We start from the raw sequence: 18,578 nt of genomic DNA, 5'->3' as shown, positions 1-18,578 counted from the left end.
GTAACTAAGTAATCTAGTACAAATTAAGAACTGAAATAATTAGCTAGAGGAGTAGCAAAATAGCAGACAAGACGACAAAAGAGGAAAACAGAATTTGCCTATGTGGGAACATCTGAATTGTACTCATGAGATTTTTATTGATGTAACTGAGTGACAACACGGAGAGGCCAATGCCACTGAAAGAACAATTACTTCCCAAGAGAAGAAGACATATAGGAAAGCACTAGGTTTGGTCAGGAGGCAGAGGGAACGGCGAAAATTAGGACCCAGAGCCTTTATTGTGTTTTCCATGGGAAAGGCAAGGCAGAGGAAACAAGATGGCTAGTTTGAATAATGTCAGTGGGCTTTGGATTGTAGGGGTGGTCTGTAGTTGTTTGGTACCTGACCCTGGGTGATCATGGCAGAATATTGGCTTGGTGTTTAAGAGTTAGATAAGGGAGGTAGTTAAGTGCATAGACTCAGGATTAGATGTTTTGTATATGAAAGGCAGGGTCACTGATCAGCTGTTTACAATCTCCAGGAATAAGCTAGCTCTAGGAAGAAGGGCAATTTCTCCTCAGCCAGTAAGGCCCCCAAAGATGTCAAAACATCATATACAATTATTTTTAAAAGATTAATATGGGGGGGAAGAGGAGCTGAGCTAAAAAGCTAAAAAAAAAAGTTTAAGCCAACCACATAATTCTATACTTAAGAGCTGCATTTATTCACATCAAACATATAGCCACATTTAGGGCCAGGCATGGTGGCTCACGCCTGTAATCCCAGCACTTTGGGATGCCAAGGCAGGTAGATCACCTGAGGTCAGGAATTCAAGACCAGCCAGGCTAACATGGTGAAACCCTGTCTCTACTAAAAGTACATAATTAGCCAGGTGTGGTGGTGTGCACCTGTAATCCCAGCTACTCAGGAGGTTGACGTGGGACAATCACTTGAACCCAGGAGGTGGAGGTTGCAGTGGGCCAAGATTGTGCCACTACTCCAGGACAAAAAGAGTGAAACTCCATCTCAAACAAAAAAAAAGCCACATTTAGAGAAAAGGTTTTACCTGTCCAAATATCTAATATTTTTAAAAACTAAAGTATGGGAGGCAAGGAGCAATCAACAACAACAACAAAAACCAACAGTGAATATTTGACAGTTTTACTATATACTAGGTATCATTTGTTCTGCAGAAAACACTTCAGCTCTGCAGGTAAACCTAGGTTCAAGTTCTTCATCTATCACCTACTAGGTGTAACCATGAACAAGTTACTTAATTTGTTCCAGCATCTTGCAGTGTATTTGAAATAAAGTGAGAAAATTCATGTAACATGCCAACCCAGCAAGCATATAGTACACACAAATGAAACAACTGTCTCCTTACTAAGTATATATGCTCAATGTTAAGACTCATTAAAACTCAAAGAGTATAGTCTGGGTGCAGTGGCTCACGCCTGTAATCCCAGCACTTTGGGAGGCCGAGGCAGGCGGAGCATCTGAGGTCAGGAGTTAGAGACCAGTCTGGCCAACATGGCAAAACCCCCACCTCTACTAAAAAACACAAAAATTAGCCAGGCGTGGATCCCACCACTACACTCCAGCATGAATGATAGTGCAAGACTCTGTCTCAAAAACAAAAACAAAAAACCGCAGAGTATAGTCTTATTACCATACTGTTAGTAAACATTAGCAGTTTACCATAACATACTTTACCTCCTTTAATTATAATACAAAATAATTCCCATTTTCTAATGAGGTCCAGACAAGAAATACATTTGCTTAAGAGAGACACTGGTAAAAAACGTGGGTGTTACGCTGAGAACACAGGTTCTCCAACTCTGCAAATCGTTCTTTCATTGTACCATCTTCCTTTTTTTTTTTTCTGAGACAAAGTCTTGCTCTGTTGCCCAGGCTGGAGTGCAGTGGCGTGATGCTGGCTCACTGAGACCTCTGCCGCCCAGGTACAAGCAATTCTCCTGCTTCAGCCTCCTGAGTAGCTGGGATTACAGGCATCCACCATCATGGTGGCTAACTTTTTGTACTTTTAGCAGAGATGGAATTTCACCATGTTGGCCAGGCTGGTCTCCAACTCCTGACCTCAAGTGATCTATCTACTTGTCCCCCACCTCCCAAAGTGCTGGGATTACAGGCATGAGCTACCACACTCAGCCCCATCTTTCTTTAATCACAAATTTTAAAATGCTGGGCTGGGTGTGATGGCTCACACTGTAATCCCAACACTTTGGGAGGAAGTGGCAGGAGGACTGTTTGAACCCAGGAGTTCAAGACCAGCCTGGAAAACACAGTGAAACCCTGTCTCTACAAAAAAATTGAAAATTAGCTGGGTATGGTGGCACCAACCTGTAGTCCCAGTTATTCAGGAAGCTGAGGTGGCAGGATCGCTTAAGCCCAGAAGGTTGGGGCTGCAGTAAGCTATGATCACGCCACTGCACTACAGTCCAGTGACAGACAGAATGCGATTGTCTCAAAAAAAAAAAAAAAGTAAAAGCAATATGGTTCTATTTACGTTAAGTTCAGAAACCAGAAAATTAGGGATTAGGGTTGCATAAATAAAAGATTATTAATATGTTGTTAAAGGTTAATATTAATAAGAAAGTTAGTAAAGAACAAAGAAATGATTACCATAGAAGTGTGGGTAGCAGTTACAACTAGGGAAGAGGGAGTTATAATCAGGAGGAGGCAATTGGTAAGTTCCTGGGAGTATTCTTATTCTATTTCATAACTTGGGTGGTGTTTATAGACACTGATCGTACTCTTTGTATTGTCTAATACATTTCATAATCAAAAAGGTTAAACATCAAGAACTGTGCTACGGATAAAAGTAATAATATACTAAGATATCAATGATAATTCTCCTCTTTCCAGTACTTTCAATTATACAATAAGCATAAGAAAACATGTAAGAAGTTTAACAGTGCCACATGTTCAGCTAAACTGTAAAGGCTTACCGTCATTCTAAACCGTCATCATTTAGGCCAGGATGACAGTCATTTGAAAAGTACGATGTTTCTGGTATCATAAAAAGCTTCCATATACAAAACCCAAAATTAAAACCAACTTAGGTTCGAACGTCCATCTTATTGCAGAAAATCAGTTCCCAATCTAGACCCGATGTGATTCAATTTATGTTAAATGCACACACAATGTGAATGGATGGACCCAGCCTCTGTACAATCTTTCATAGGCTCTCCATATGTGGTAGTGGTATCTAGTTTCTCGCAGTAACTATGAAAATATCTGAAACTGGTTAAATATTGCTTAGTTATAAAACAGAGCAAAGTAATGATACTGGGTAATAAATAACTTCAGATTAAAATTTCTCTTTTTTTCGAGATGGGGTCTTGCTCTGTCAGCAAGGTAGGAGTGCAGTGGCACGGTCTAAGCTCACTGAAACCTCCGCCTCCTGGGTTCAAATGATTTTCCCGTCTCAGACTCCCAAGTAGCTGGAATTACCACACCCAGATAATTTTTGTATTTTTAGTAGAGACGGAGTTTCGCCATGTTGGCCAGGATGGTTGCAAACTCCTGACCTCAGGTGATATGCCTGCCTCAACCTCCCAAAGTGTTGGGATTACAGGCGTGAGCCACTGTGCCTGGCCTAAAATTTCATCTTAACATATAGTTTAAATGTTTACCTATGCCAGTTCTGAATAAAGTTAATTTGAAAATTCATCTTTTGTACCTGCTTATCATAACATTCAAAGAATATTTCAGTCAGAAGGAAAAGTCCAAACAGGTTTGCTCATCCATAAAGCAATTTCAACTACAAAAAGCTCTACATCTATTAAAAAAAAAAAAAATTTCCCAAGTGGCATAACCAAGAATTCAAGACAAAAGCAATAAAACACCCAATTTTTACGTGACTTATAATCAACTTAAAGTTTTTATATATTAACTACTCAGACTTGCACTATGGGAAATACAAAAAAACCAATGCAAATTTAAAACAAACCAATTTAGGCCAGGCACAGTGGCTCATGCCTGTAATCCCAGCACTTCGGGAGGCCGAGGCAGGTGATCACCTGAAGTCAGGAGTTCAAGATCAGCCTAGCCAATATGGTGAAATCTTGTCTCTACTATAAGTACAAAAATTAGCCAGGCATGGTGGCGGGTGCCTACAATCTCAGCTACTCAAGAGGCTGAAGCAGGAGAACTGCTTGAACCCAGGAGGCAGAGGTAGCAGTGAGCTGAGATGGCTCACTGCACTCCAGCCTGGGCGACAGAGTAAGATTCCATCTCAAAAATAAAATAAAAAAAATAAAGCAAATCATTTCAAAAGCAGCAGCTTCTAAATGGTTTTCAGTTTAGTCAACAAGCCAGTATGTGATAAAAATTCTGTGAAGGCAGAATACCAATTACAAACATATGCTAGATATCCAACTATTTACGGAATGAACTATTCAGAAATATGTACTTCTATCTGAAAAAAAAAAGGCATCAGTCAAAATTTCAAATACCTATGACAATTACTAAGGTTCATCCCTCCAAAAGTAAATAAATCTACAGTAGCTTCAACTAAGACTAAACACAGCTCTAAATTTATTACTGTATGAACAGCAGCCTTCTGAGAATTACTAGATTTCAATGTGCTCCTAAATGGGGAAAGGGAGCCTTAATGTAAAATTTACTTCCCAATTTGTATAACCAAGCAGCAGCTGAACTGAAATTTGAAACCAGGTCTCATGGCAAAGCTCAAGTCTTTAACATCTATACTACACAATAATTGGAAATAGAAGAGATGTCAAATAGAGTTTAAATACTGTAGTTCAGAGCCAAAGCACTAACACCGAAAATAAAAAGCAAAGACCTGCTGAGAGAAGTAATTTCTCATGATGCTCTTCTGAATTAGACTGGGGAGGGAAGAGGAAGGAATAGTGGGGTACTGAGAAGTTTGCTAAACAGAAATTTAAGTTGACCTGAACTGCTGAACCTTGATTAATCTCAGATGTGCAGATACATAAACTGGCCCTCCTTTGAAAGCAAATTCATCCTGTCACTGCCAAAACAATCCATTCAAAAGCAGCCGATTCTAAACTCTGGTCAAAGATGAAAAGTAATTGAAAAGTAATATTGTAAGCTTAATATACAGACGGTTAGGTAAATATTCACAGATGTACCTATACATAGGTTAGTACAAATATGTATTATTTCCCTGCTGTCTGTTGAAGGCTCTAAAAGCAATGACACACCAATAGTAAGAAGCATACCTAGAGTCAAGATCTTCGTTTTATTTTTTTAAATTTATTTACTTTGAGACAAAGTCTCAGTCACCCAGGCTGGAAGTGCAGTGACGCGATCTCGGCTCATCGTAACCTCCACTTCCTGGGTTCAAGAGATTCTTCTGCCTCAGCCTCCCGATAGCTGGGATTACAGGCATGTGCCACAACGCCCGGCTAATTTTTTTTTGTTTTGTATTTTTAGTAGAGATGGGGTTTCACCATGTTCGCCAGGCTTATCTCAAACTCCTGACCTGAAGTGATCCACCCTCCTCAGTCTCCCAAAGTCCTGGGATAACAGGCGTGAGCCACCTTGGCCGACCCCTATCATTTGACAATTAAAGGAACCTTGGAGAAATGGTTGATTCTAGGACTGAAGCAGGAAATATACAAGATGTACCTGAAGCATGCTGTAGTGCCAGAAAGTAAGATAATGCTTAAGAAAAACAAAACACCCACAATAATGGAGGATATAGGGGTATGTCAAAGGGACACAGTCATCAAATAAATGAGTTTCTAATGGCCAAAAGTGGAACAATTTGAGCATGAGTCCATACTGATGTAAATGTCTGAATAAATACACCTCCCATGTTGAATAATTTTAAATAATTTTTGTAGAGGGCGTACATTAACTTCCCACTCCTTAAGTGTGGACTTTACAGTAACTTTATCTTAAACAGTACAGTATGGAAAGACAGGAAGGGGGTGTGGGGTGAGTTTAATAGTCGAGAAACTTGACAAAACACCTCCCCAGCAGATGATTAAGGTTCACATCAGTGTTAATGTTATTACTGATGTAAAACCTAAGTTATACTTAGGAAACAGAATATTGATAGTATGTGCTCTATATACGTGATGAAAACACCTCTGTAGTCTTCCTCCCCAAACGCAGACAAGTAAGGAAAACAAATGAATCTTAATGGGGGAGATTTTATAAAACACCTGACCAGAACTCCTCAAAATAGTCACATAACCAGGAAAAAAAACCAAAAAAACCCAACCCAAGAAATTGTCACAGTCAATGTCAAAGGAGATTTAAAAACTATATACAGTATAGTATCCTAGTGGGATTCTGGAACAGAAAGAGGACATGAAGTAAAAGCTAAGAAAATAAGGGTCATTAATTTCAACAAATACACCATACTAACTTAAGATGTTAACAGGGAAAACTAGGTGTGCGATATACGGAAACTCTCTCTACTACCTTCAATTTTGCTGTAAATCCAAAACTGTTCTAAAATAAGTTTATTTTAAAAGTAATGACGGAGGTGGTAACACAAATAAAAAAGTAATAATGTAAAAAATGCAGAAAGTACTGGTATTTAAAAGGTGGAAGAAATCAGAGTAATATAGAAAAAAATGGCAAGTTGGCTTTCAGTGCTAAAAATTCCGTCCTGTGACCACTACATAGCACTATTTTAATTTACATAAGTCTTAACTTATTCCCAGATTTTACCTCTTGTTATTGCAATTTTTTTTCCTGTTCTAATTGATGTAGTAATTCCTTGAGCTATCAGTAGCTCAATGTTAACTTTGAAGATAGCCACTTTAGTGATTGCTCATAACTTTCTAAAACATTTTCTCAGCTTTCCCAGGTATCCATAGGCTACAACTTTGCCTTCTCTAATATTTACACTTCATTTTGTTCTCCTGCCTAATTGCATTATCTAGTACTTCCAGAAAGATGTCAAATAAGGAAGCATTAATTGGCTTCCTCATCTGGCTTGTCTTTAAAGGGAATATTGGTATAGAATGTGGTTTAAGGTATTAACCTATGCTGTCTATTCCTTTTATCGAGTTCCCTTTTTTTTTTTTTTTGAGACAGTTTCACTCCGTCACCCAGGCTGGAGTACAGTGGCACAATCTCACAACCTCCACCCTCCAAGTTCAAGCGATTTTCCTGCCTCAGCCTCCTAAGTAGCTGGGATTACAAGCACCAGTCACTGCGTCCAGCTTATTTTTTGTATTTTTAGTAGAGATGGGGTTTCATCATCTTGGCCAGGCTGGTCTTGAACTCCTGACCTCATGATCCACCCACCTCAGCCTCCCAAAGTGCTGGGATTACAGGTGTGAGCCACCATGCCCAGCCAAGAGTTTTTTTTCAATCACAAATGACTCAAATTTGTATTTAAATGCAGAAAACATTTTAAATTAATTTGTTTTCTTTGGTTTATTAGTACAATGAATTACACTGAAACATTTTATAATAATGAACTGTCCCCACATCCTGACAAACCATATGTGCTTTAAGTAATATATTTTTAATAAGCAGCCATAATTTTTTTTTTGAGACAGAGTCCCGCTCTGTCGCCCAGGCTGGAGTGCAGTGGCCGGATCTCAGCTCACTGCAAGCTCCGCCTCCTGGGTTTACGCCTTTCTCCTGCCTCAGCCTCCCGAGTAGCTGGGACTACAGGCGCCCGCCACCTGGCCCAGCTAGATTTTTTGTATTTTTTAGTAGAGACAGGGTTTCACCGTGTTAGCCAGGATGGTCTCAATCTCCTGACCTCGTGATCCGCCTGTCTCAGCCTCCCAAAGTGCTGGGATTAAAGGCTTGAGCCACCGTGCCCGGACCTGCAGCCATAATTTTTTAAAAGCAAGTTAAATCAGTGAATACGGCCATAATTCTATTTGCTGACTAGAACTTAGGTTTTATATCAATGTTAGTGATGCTGATGTGCTTTTTGTCATGTTTTAGTATCAGTATTAAACTCAATTTATAAAGCAATAGGAAGCTTTCCTTCTTTATGTTGTAGGTAATTTTAGGTAACATTATAATGATCTACTCCTCATAGGTTTACAACAGTTCAGCCACCCAAGCCTGGTACCTTCTTTGGAAACATAGTTCTATCTCTTCTTAATCTTTCCATATACATATTTATATCTGTTGGCATTTTTCCATACATCCAAAATTATCTCCATTTGAAGAATTTTGAATAATTTACTTCATCTACCGATTTTTAATATTTGGTCTTAAATGCTTTGAAAAAGAGTATAGGTGCCCATTTATCCCAACTGATAAGAATTAAGAAGTTACGGCCGGGCGCGGTGGCTCAAGCCTGTAATCCCAGCACTTTGGGAGGCCGAGACGGGCGGATCACGAGGTCAGGAGATCGAGACCATCCTGGCTAACACAGTGAAACCCCGTCTCTACTAAAAATACAAAAAAAAAAAAAACTAGCCGGGCGAGGTGGCGGGCGCCTGTAGTCCCAGCTACTCCAGAGGCTGAGGCAGGAGAATGGCGTAAAACCCGGGAGGCGGAGCTTGTAGTGGGCTGAGATCCGGCCACTGCACTCCAGCCCGGGCGACAGAGCAAGACTCCGTCTCAAAAAAAAAAAGAATTAAGAAGTTACAAAGATAGGAAAGGTTGCTGGTTACAAAAGTCAAATACATCAATTTCATTTCTATATATCAGCAAACAGATTACTATTTTAGAAGATAACCATATATAATAATTGCATCAAAAACAAAGCTATCAGAAATAAAGCAAAATATTAAATATGTAAAGAGAGAACTAATTAAGATGTCAAAGATCTAAGTTAGCTGGGCACAATGGCTCACACCTGTAATCCTAGCACTTTGGGAGGCCAAGCAGGAAGATCACTTGACCTCAGCAGGTCAAGGCTAGAGTGAGCCGTGTTCACGTCACTGCAGTACAGCCTGGATAACAGAGCAAGACCCCATCTCAAAAAATAAGTAAATAAATAAATACAAGAAGGAAAGAAAAAGATCTAAGTTAATGGAGAAGTCTTTTAATATTCATGAATTAAAAGACTCGACATTGTAAAGATGTCGATTCTCCAAGCTCATCTATAGATGCAATTCCCATAGAATCCCATCACATTATTTGTAGAGCTTTACATGCTATTTCTACAGTTTTTGTATGCAAATATTAAAAGCCAAGAAAACCAAGAGACCCTGAAAGTGAAAAGAAATTGGGGAGATAGGAGAAAGGGAGATCAAAACAGTCCATAAGACCACAGTACTCAGAACAGTATAGGAACAGAGACAGACAAATAGACCAATGGAACCAAGTATAGTAGTTTGGCAGTACCCTGTGGGTGAACAACTAGCACTTCTAATCCTAGGTAGAAATTCTTGAACCAGGATAACAGAAGGTTCAAAACAGCACTGTTTAAAATAGTTGAAACTGGAAACAGGCCAGGTATCTATGCATTAGATTAAATATACTGTGGTATGTTAATAAAATGGAATGACATAATAGTGAAAAGCAATAAAACACAGCTATATGCAGACAATCTTTCAATGCTGAGGAAAAGTAGAATTCCATCATATAAAATTCAAATAGACAAAACATACTGCCTAGAGAAATATACATAAGTAGCAAAACTAAAGAAAAACAAAATGAGCATGAAAGTCAGAATAAGCAGTTTACCTCTTAGGGAGACAGAGGGAGAAGTGTTCTGATAGGGACACATATGAGGCTTTAAAAAGGTATTTAAGGCTGGGCAAGGTGGCTCACCCCCGAAATCCCAGCACTTTGGGAGGCCAAGGTGGACAGATCACCTGAGGTCAGGAGTTCGAGACCAGCCTGGCCTATGTGGTGAAACCCCGTCTCTACTAAAAACACAAAAATTATCTGGGTGTCGTGGCACACGCCTGTAATCCCAGCTACACAGGAGGCTGAGACAGGAGAATTGCTTGAACCTGGGAGGCAGAGGTTACAGTGAACCAAGATTGTTCCATTGCACTCCAGCCTGGGTGACAGAGCAAGCCTCCGTATCCAAAAAAAAAAAGGATTTCAAATCAATCTACTTCTTAACCTTGGTTCAATTACACAATTATTTCCTTTACTGTTCTTTAAACTGTACATATACATCTTGTACATTTGTCTATGTATTTCATATCAATTTTTAAAAGACTACTTTTAAAAGTTACTGTATTAACATCCCAATCTTTATTTTCAAATGGCAATCAATGTTTACTTATTCAAAACATCCTGAACACAAAAGAAATTCATTTGTATTCTCACAACAGTAAGTCTGAAGAAAACAACATACCTTATATATTCCAAAGCCAGGATCAATAAGACGGGCACAAGCTGATGTAGATGGCTGACTGGAAGGTCCTACTCTTGGAGCTTTCTTTACTTTAGGTGGACTATTAGAACAGGGTTTAGCCTCAATCTGTGTAGATGTGCCAGGAAGATGATCAGGGTCTGGGCGAACTAGCAGCTGAATTATATCATTCAGTCCGACATCATAGTCAAATAAGGTATATCCATTTTCCAACTAGAAAATAAAGAAAGAATACTGAAATGCTTCTCTAAAATGTATCTTTCTACATTTTCAGTTGCTCAAATGTCCTAGCAAAACTTAAAATCCATAGCACTACAATTTAGAAATTTTAAAACCATTCTTATTACTTAATGGCCTCTGATGTCAGTGTCTTCTCTGGACCCCAATAAATTCTTAATAGTTACTCCATATTCACTACAGAGAACACTGCTAGCCATTAAAACAAAACAAAAAAGGGCCGGGCGCAGTGGCTCACGCCTGTAATCCCAGCACTTTGGGAGGCCGAGGAGGGCAGATGACGAGGTCAGTAGTTTAAGACCAGCCTGTCCAACATGGTGAAACCACGTCTCCACTAGAAATACAAAAATTAGCCAGGCGTGGTGGTGCATCTGTAATCCCACTACTCAGGAGACAGAGGCAAGAGAATCTCTTGAACTCCAGAGGTGGAGGCTGCAGTGAGCCAAGATTGTGCCACTGCAGTCCAGTCTGGGCAACAGAGAGAGAGAGAGACTGTCTCAAAAAAAAAAAAAAAAAAAAAAAAAAAAGAGGCTGGGTTCCATGCCTCACATCTGTAATCCCAACATTTTGGGAAGTCAAGGTGGGAGGATCACTTGGGCCCAGGAGCTCCAGACCAGTCTGGGTAACCCCATCTCTACAAAAAATAAAAATAAATAAAATAAATAAAAAACTTAGGCGGGTGTGGCTGCACATGCCTGTGGTCCCAACTACTCAGGAGACTGAGGCGGGAGATCACTTTAGCACAGGAGGTCGTGGCTACAGTGAGCCATGATCATGCTACTGCACTCAAGTGTGGGCAACAGAGTAAGACCCTGTTTCTAAATCAATCAATCAATCAATCAATCAATCAAACCCAAAATGTTTCATGGTTGCTGTGACCTTATGACCTAAACAGAAAAACTCTAAACTAGATTTAATTTCTCATCGTTTTATTTTTAATCAATGCTTGTACCAACTTCAAGAAATGTGAATTTTCAAAGTTGTTTTATGACCTCATTTTTCATAAAGACATTAAGTCATCAGCTCAGTGTTTCACTTTTTTAAAAGACATTAAGTTAAATATTTTATCTTTCTAAAGCATTATCAGGGGGTGGGCGCGGTGGCTCAAGCCTGTAATCCCAGCACTTTGGGAGGCCGAGACGGGCGGATCACGAGGTCAGGAGATCGAGGCCATCCTGGCTAACACGATGAAACCCCGTCTCTACTTTAAAAAATACAAAAAAACTAGCCGGGCGAGGTGGCGGGCGCCTGTAGTCCCAGCTACTTGGGAGGCTGAGGCAGGAGAATGGCATGAACCCGGGAGGCGGAGCTTGCAGTGAGCTGAGATCCGGCCACTGCACTCCAGCCTGGGCGACGGAGTAAAATAAAGCATTATCAGTAGGTTTCTATTTTTTAAGTCAAGCAGAAAAAAAACCAAGAAGGAATAATTCTAATTCTTGCTCATGCTACTCCACTTGCCTGAAGTTCTCTAATTCTATCCATCTGCAAGAATTATAAAGTTTTATCAAGAAGTCTTCCAGGATGAATAGTGAATAAATTATCTTGCAACCCACCCATATTTTGGCAAGAGTTATGGGCTGAAATCCTAATCCATGGTACTTGAGAATGTGACCTTATTTGGAAAGAGTCTTTTAAAGAGATAATCAGGAAATAAATTTAACAAAAGAAACGTAAAATCTACTGTTATGGGCTAAGGAAGTTATGTCCCTGCCAAAATTTTTTGTTGAAGTCCTAACCACCAGTACCTCAGAATGTGACTTCACTTTGAGATAGGGTCTTTAGAGAGGTAATTAAGTTAAAACAAAGCCATTAGGGCCCTAATCCAACATGGTTAGTGTCCTCACAATAAGGGGACATTTGGAAAGATGCAGCAGGAAGACAATGTGAAGACACAGGAAAAAGGCAGCCCTGTGACTGGAGTGATGTACTTAATACAAGCCAAGAAAGAAAAATTCCAGCAAAGTGTAAAGGGTTCTCCCCGCTAAAGCTATCAAAGGATGGCCCTGCTGACAACTTGGTAGACCTCTAGAACTGTGAGAGGGTCAATTTCTACTGTTTTAAGCCACCCAGGTTTTGCTACATTAATACAACAGCCCTAGGAAATTAAGTCTCCATTTTGTTTCTTTATAAAGTTCAGTTGGCAATTTCACTATAATACAACGAAACAAGAAAACTAAACTCCTTTCAGGCCAGAACTATCACTTTCCCAGAAACATAATCGATTTTTAAATTGTTCATTTTCTACTCTTCATATGTATTACTTTTCAACATGCACAACTCTTAACAAAGTAACACCATATTTGAGAAGTCAACCAAAAGGAAATAAAAGTCTTGAATTTAAAACTTTTAATCTACTAGATCAGTAATTTGAAATCTGTTGGTCCAAGAACCCAAGAAGCACAATCTCAAACACTATAGGTATTCGTATTTGTCAAGTAGAACAAGGGATCAAGAATTTCACAAGTTTCCCAGTCAGGGAATTAAATTATGTACTACCTCACAAGTTAGCATGCTTACTCTAAACAAGCCTAAGTAGTATCCCAAGTCAGTAAGCAAATAAGCTTTAATAAGGATAGGGATGTGAATATTGCTTCCTTGATTAAAAACAAAACAAAAAGAACACCCTCTAAACAAAAAAAACATAAAAAGGAACACCCTCTAGTCTTGAACTCCCATAGAGGAGGAAAAAACCCCAAAAAACTCAAGGAGCAAACACTGCATTCACACCATCGTTTTGACATTCTCCAACAGCCCCCACAAAAAAACTCAAACAAAATACCTAATTCTGAAGGAGCTGAAAAAGCATAACATAGAACTGATAAACATTATGACTATTTTTAAATGCAAGTGTTTAAAGATAATAAAAACTCTAACAGTATAAAACATGCAAATTAACTAGCAGGATATTTCCAAAAATGAAGATAGCAGTTAAAGTGATAAAACTGCTGGAAACTGAAAGAACATTTTTCCACTTAGGTTTGAGTAACCAGAGTCAGAGGGACGTTGAGGGTAATTCTACATTCAACTCCTGGTTAGTTTCTACTAAATGACTGTCATGAGTAAATACAAGCTGTTTCAAGTGGTACTTTTTAAAATTTGATTTGACAGGAAAAAATGTCGTAAGTGCATATGTCTCTAAGCAAATGTCTTAGCATATCAAGGCATGAGGCCCTACAATAAGTTATATCCACAGTAACACATAACCACCTTTCATCATGCTTGCTATGACAGGCTTTTTAAACCCAGATTATCCACTCCTTCCCTAATTCATAGGTACTCCCTCAGTCTTCCTACAACAGTGACCATTTATCTACTGCAATAACAAGTTTCACACAACTTTATTCCACAAAGCTTCACATACTATGAAGAGCTGTGAAGTGTTGAGATGATTTACTTGAGAAGTACTGAAGTTCTTCCATATTTAATGAAAGAAGACTGAAAGTTATCTCTGACACTCAAATTATGCTCCAAGTAGGGAAAACAGGAAGCAGTCATTTAGAAATTACAAACATCTATGAGTCAGAAGCATGTAACTTAGGTCCACCAATGTCTCAAAAGTAAATGTTTGAGAACTGCCATACTTGAAGATGGGGATGCAGGATTTACAACACTTAAGCAGCAAAAATTGTTAGGAATTTTTGTCAGACCACTCTCGAAATTTTACTGAGTTGAAAGAAGAAATTCCAGGTAACAAGAGGAACTGCAACAATAATGCAAGGGAATACTAGAAAGCAAATGCCAAGTGGGAAGTGGCTGAGAGGGCAGTGGGAAGTCATTCCCAAGCAACTACTGACGAGTGCTGCCAGTAAAGGGATAAGTTAATAACTTTCATGTATCCATCACATAATATATATATTATATACATCATATATAATATATACATCGATATTCCTTTAAACAAGCAAGGACTTTTATATTCTGTGTGAAAGCCAAGGGGGAGGGGCAACTTTTTTCTTCAACTATGGTTCATGCCCCACATTATTATCTATTTTAAGGCCATCTCTACAGCGGTAAGGAGTGAAAGAATGACAGGAGAGGGAATCCTTTAAAATAGGAAAAGCTCTGGATTCTCAAATGATTTAGAGATCCACCAACGTAACTCTTCCTTGAAAAGACCCAATCCCCGCGTTCCTCAAACTCAGCTTCCCAGGTAAGAACGTTCACAGAATGTTATCCCACTCTAACCAGAACTTATAGCTTTGTATTGCAGGTTTCCACTTTGACACTCAAAAGTGGAGTCAAGGCCGGGCACGGTAGCTCACGCCTGTAATCCCAGCACTTTGGGAAGCCGAGGTGGGCGGATCACCTGAGGTCCCAGATAGAGATCATCCTGTCCAAAATGGTGAAACCCCGTCTCTACTAAAATAAATACAAAAAATTAGCCGGGAGTGGTGGCGCGCCTGTAGTCCCAGCTACTTGGGAGGCTGCGGCGGGGGAATCGCTTGAACCCGGGAGGCGGAGGTTGCAGTGAGCCGAGATCGCGCCACTGCACTTCAGCCCGGCGACAGGGCAAGACTTCGGCTAAAAAAAAAAAGGGGGGGAGTCAATTAACACTGCTTCTCCAACTTCATTTACATACAGATCACCTGGAGATCGTTAAAATACCGATTCTGCTTCAGTAGGTCTGGCGTGAGGTTTCCGGGTAAAGCCAATGCTGCTAGTCCTGAGAATCCAGGGACCATACTTTGAATAGTAAGAGACTAATAGGAGACTATCTCTCAACATTCATTTTCTAAACTCTGGTGTTATCAGAATCTCCCGTGGGGTCTTGTTAAATTCAACTACTTGCAGTTCTGGGGTGAGCTGAACATCTATAATAAATATCCATAAGAGATTCTGATACATACCAAAGATTAAAAGCTGCAACCTAACACATGAATGTAGTATGTGGGGCGGGTCCACTTAAACAAAAATAAATGTACTGTCTGCCATTTATGACATTTTTCACTACGTGGCAGTAAAGCATTTTGAAGAAGGGGTACCTTTTCCCAATGAGGACATGGTATTTTACAGGATGGGGACTTTCTGTTATGCCAATCCAGTAGCTACCTGCTACAGGCAGGCTAACTCATCTGTGGAGCTCCAAAGACCAAGAAAGAACACTCTTGCCGTAGCTACTTGTCAGCCCTTAAGGAAGCGAACACACAGCTGGTACGAATGACCTTCCTTTTCTGTCTCCAAGTTAATGGCTGGCACCAAAGGTCTATTCCTCTTCCCTACTGGTTTATCACTGGGCTGAAGAAACCAGAGTACTGAATTACCCACGAGGATCCTGGAAGAGAAGTTCAACGGTTATCATCAGTTTTCCCTGGAATCTGGAATGAGCTTCCAGGTTTACTGAAAGTCTACTTTGTTGCCTTGAATTTAACCCAATCCCATACGTGATAATTATTTTAGTATATTTGATAATAAAGATTTTAGGGGTGTCACCCAGAAACATCCTTCATTTCTATTTCTGGTGCTGAAATCACCAGTGTCCTAGGAATTCATGTACTATTTGTCCCTAGCTAGAAAATAAAAGGCATCAGATGATTACATGCCTTTTCACTTACGATCGAAAGGAAACAATATCAGCCACCTGAGGCACAGCAAAACAAATCTAGGTAGTAATTAACAAGTGTACAAATATTTCAAAAGCAAAGCTTACAACTAAATACCTGTTTTTACAAGTCAAACACTAAGGAGTCAGTACAAAACTGGCTGCAAACACAAATCAAAGGTGCTATAACATTATTTTAAAGAGAGAAAGAAACGGGGGGAAAAAAAGCAGCTCTCTCCTTCCCAAAGTGTAATTTGTTACTATGAAATTTCTGGACAGTCTTCGAAGACTAAGCCTGTGAAGGGGAGGAAAATATTCCTTTTAAGTAGTTTGCGACTGTAGGCTACTTCTACCGACTGTAGGCTACTTCTACCGAATCAAAGAGCTACACTTATTTCAAACCACAGGATTGGAGCCAAACTGTGGTCTATCAATTCAGGATGCCAACTTTTTAGTGTATTAACAAAAACATGAAGACAAAGAAAAATATGATGGGTCTGAGTGGCTAGGGGTATAGACTGTAACAGACTTGTGGAATAGGAAAAAAAAAAATCTTAGACTGGCCAGACCATAAAAATACCAGAGGTGCCCACAGACAGCCTTCAAGTATGCACTGCTGGCTATGCTGCCGTGCCGTGCTAAAAGCGTGAACGAGATGAGTATTAGAAGGCGAGAAGAAGAGCAAAACAGTCTTATACTCCTTTTCACTCTGGCCTATATTGGGCAGTCGTAAACTCGGCACCCGGTTAAACCGACAGCTGCTTCATGCCCAGGTCTCTAACCTCCCTCGAGACATTCCAAACCTAGGAGAGGCGGCGAGGAAGAGGGACGAGAAGTTCTGGAAACCCTTCGAATCTTCAGTTTGCGCGAATTCTCTACCACAGTCAGGAAGCAGAGGTATGGTTCTTGAGAACTCAATGCCTGACTTTTCCCCCTTTTAGGAGCCGAAGACGCGGAAGAGCCACAGAAGCGAGGTGAACGCTCAGCCGGGTCAGCCAGCTCTCCTGGTCTCCCGCGCGGAGGCATGGCCGCCAGAGCCCTCTACCCTCCCCGCCCTCTGGGGGCCCCAGACCCCGCCGAGCGCGGGAAGCGAGGGACCTGGGCGTCCAGTGCCTACGGCCGCTGTCCTACCAAAAACAAACGGCGAGGTATTTGCGCCCCGGACGCCCTCACCTGACCCCGCTCGGCGCACCTCCAGTTCGGGCTGGCAGGGACCCACTCCCTCCCACCCGGCGGGACGGGGCCCCGCACGCTGCGCCTCGCGGGGGCTGCCCACCCGCAGCGGAGCCAGGTGACAACAGAGCGCGGCGCACCGAGCCCTGGGACCCGTGCGTCCAGAGGAGCCCAGCTGTTCCAGCCCCCAGATTCGCGAGGGACGCGGCGGGCGCGCCTCACCTGCTTGCCCCGGTAAAAGAGGCGCTGGCATTCTGGCCGCACGTCGAACAGCGCCCACACCCGCTCGCGCAGCTCCTCAATCGTGGCTTTGCGAGACACGTCCTCAATGGTGCACGTCTTGGAGCCATCAATGGTGCGAACCTGGATCCACATCTTGGCGCCTAGAGAGGAGCCGGTCCCCTTTGTCTCCCCCTGCGCTCGGGGCGCCGCGCCCCGCCCGGCCCGCGCCGCTTCCCCTGCGGCTCGGGCCCTCCGCGGCAGGCGGGCGAGCGCACGCACTGGACCTACCGGACGCCGGGCCCGACAGGCGGCGCCGACTCTCAGTCCGCACGACCTACCAGCCGACTTGAGAAGAAACGACCGGAACCACTCTGAGGCGCTGCTGCAGACACCGCCTCAAAAAGAGGAAGAGGCCATGTCTGCGCCGCGCAGAGTGTTTACTTATAGAGCTGGAGCTCCCACATGGAGGTCACGGCGCCAAACCGGATCTCGCGAGATCCACGCCGGGCTCCGCCTTAAAGAGGAAGCGGCCCGAGAGACGGTTACAGACCCGAGGGAACGAAAATGGGCAGGCGCGGAGAGGGCGGGACGGAGGGGCGGGGCTACCAAAAGCCGTTACTTTCCCCACCGCTTGCACCTGGCCCCTGGGCACGCCCTCTAGCCTTTGGGTTTCGGGCGGTTGCGTGGCTGCCCAGATCGGTTGCCGTTTTGAGGCCTTATTTCAGGGCTGAGGGGGCGGGCGTCTCCTTAGGCTTAGCGGATAGGAGTCTTCGGTCTCAAAAACACACCAAAAATAAGAAACCCTGGCGTGCTCTTGTATAATCGTGGAAAGGGGGCGCGGGCGGGTGCGGCCTAAACTTCTGAGAAAGAACTGCAGGAAACGTGGGCGCTCCACCGCGCTCAACAGGAAAGCTCCCGCCACGCGGCCATGCAGGTCGGGTCGCCCGGGAAAGGCCCCAGGGGCCCTCCTGCTTCGCGAACGCGTTTCCTGCCTGGCCACAATGCTGTTTTCGCGCGGAAACCCACTTCCGAGGGTTTCCCGTCGGCTGGAGGGGGCGGCAGCCCCAGGCCCAGCCTCAGGCCGCGGGTCCCGCTGGGATCGCCCTCTCTGACCTGCAGCGCTCCCAGCCGACCCTCCGGCCTTGGAGGAGCCGG

At 42.2% G+C, this 18,578-nt stretch overlaps 1 protein-coding gene across 3 annotated transcripts in view; it reads right to left on the bottom strand.

Annotated features, from left to right (window-relative positions):
- UHRF2 (ubiquitin like with PHD and ring finger domains 2) overlaps positions 1-17,914 on the bottom strand; it is a 100,352-nt gene extending 82,438 nt beyond the window's left edge. For all 3 annotated transcript variants that reach the window (XM_033237301.1, XM_033237302.1, XM_033237303.1), the window contains exons 1-2: positions 17,424-17,914; positions 10,235-10,465 (exon numbers count right to left, since the gene is read on the bottom strand). In XM_033237301.1, coding sequence (XP_033093192.1) covers positions 10,235-10,465; positions 17,424-17,576 — 384 coding nt within the window. In that variant the 5' untranslated portion in view covers positions 17,577-17,914. The remainder of the gene's footprint in view (positions 1-10,234; positions 10,466-17,423) is intronic.
- Between the last annotated feature and the right edge of the window lie 664 nt (positions 17,915-18,578).

This window comes from Trachypithecus francoisi, unplaced genomic scaffold (genome assembly GCF_009764315.1).
Source record: "Trachypithecus francoisi isolate TF-2019V2 unplaced genomic scaffold, Tfra_2.0 Lachesis_group16, whole genome shotgun sequence".
NCBI classification, from domain to species: domain Eukaryota; kingdom Metazoa; phylum Chordata; class Mammalia; order Primates; family Cercopithecidae; genus Trachypithecus; species Trachypithecus francoisi.
The sequence above is the reverse complement of the archived record's forward strand: the minus strand, read 5'-3'. Positions and strand labels throughout refer to the sequence as shown.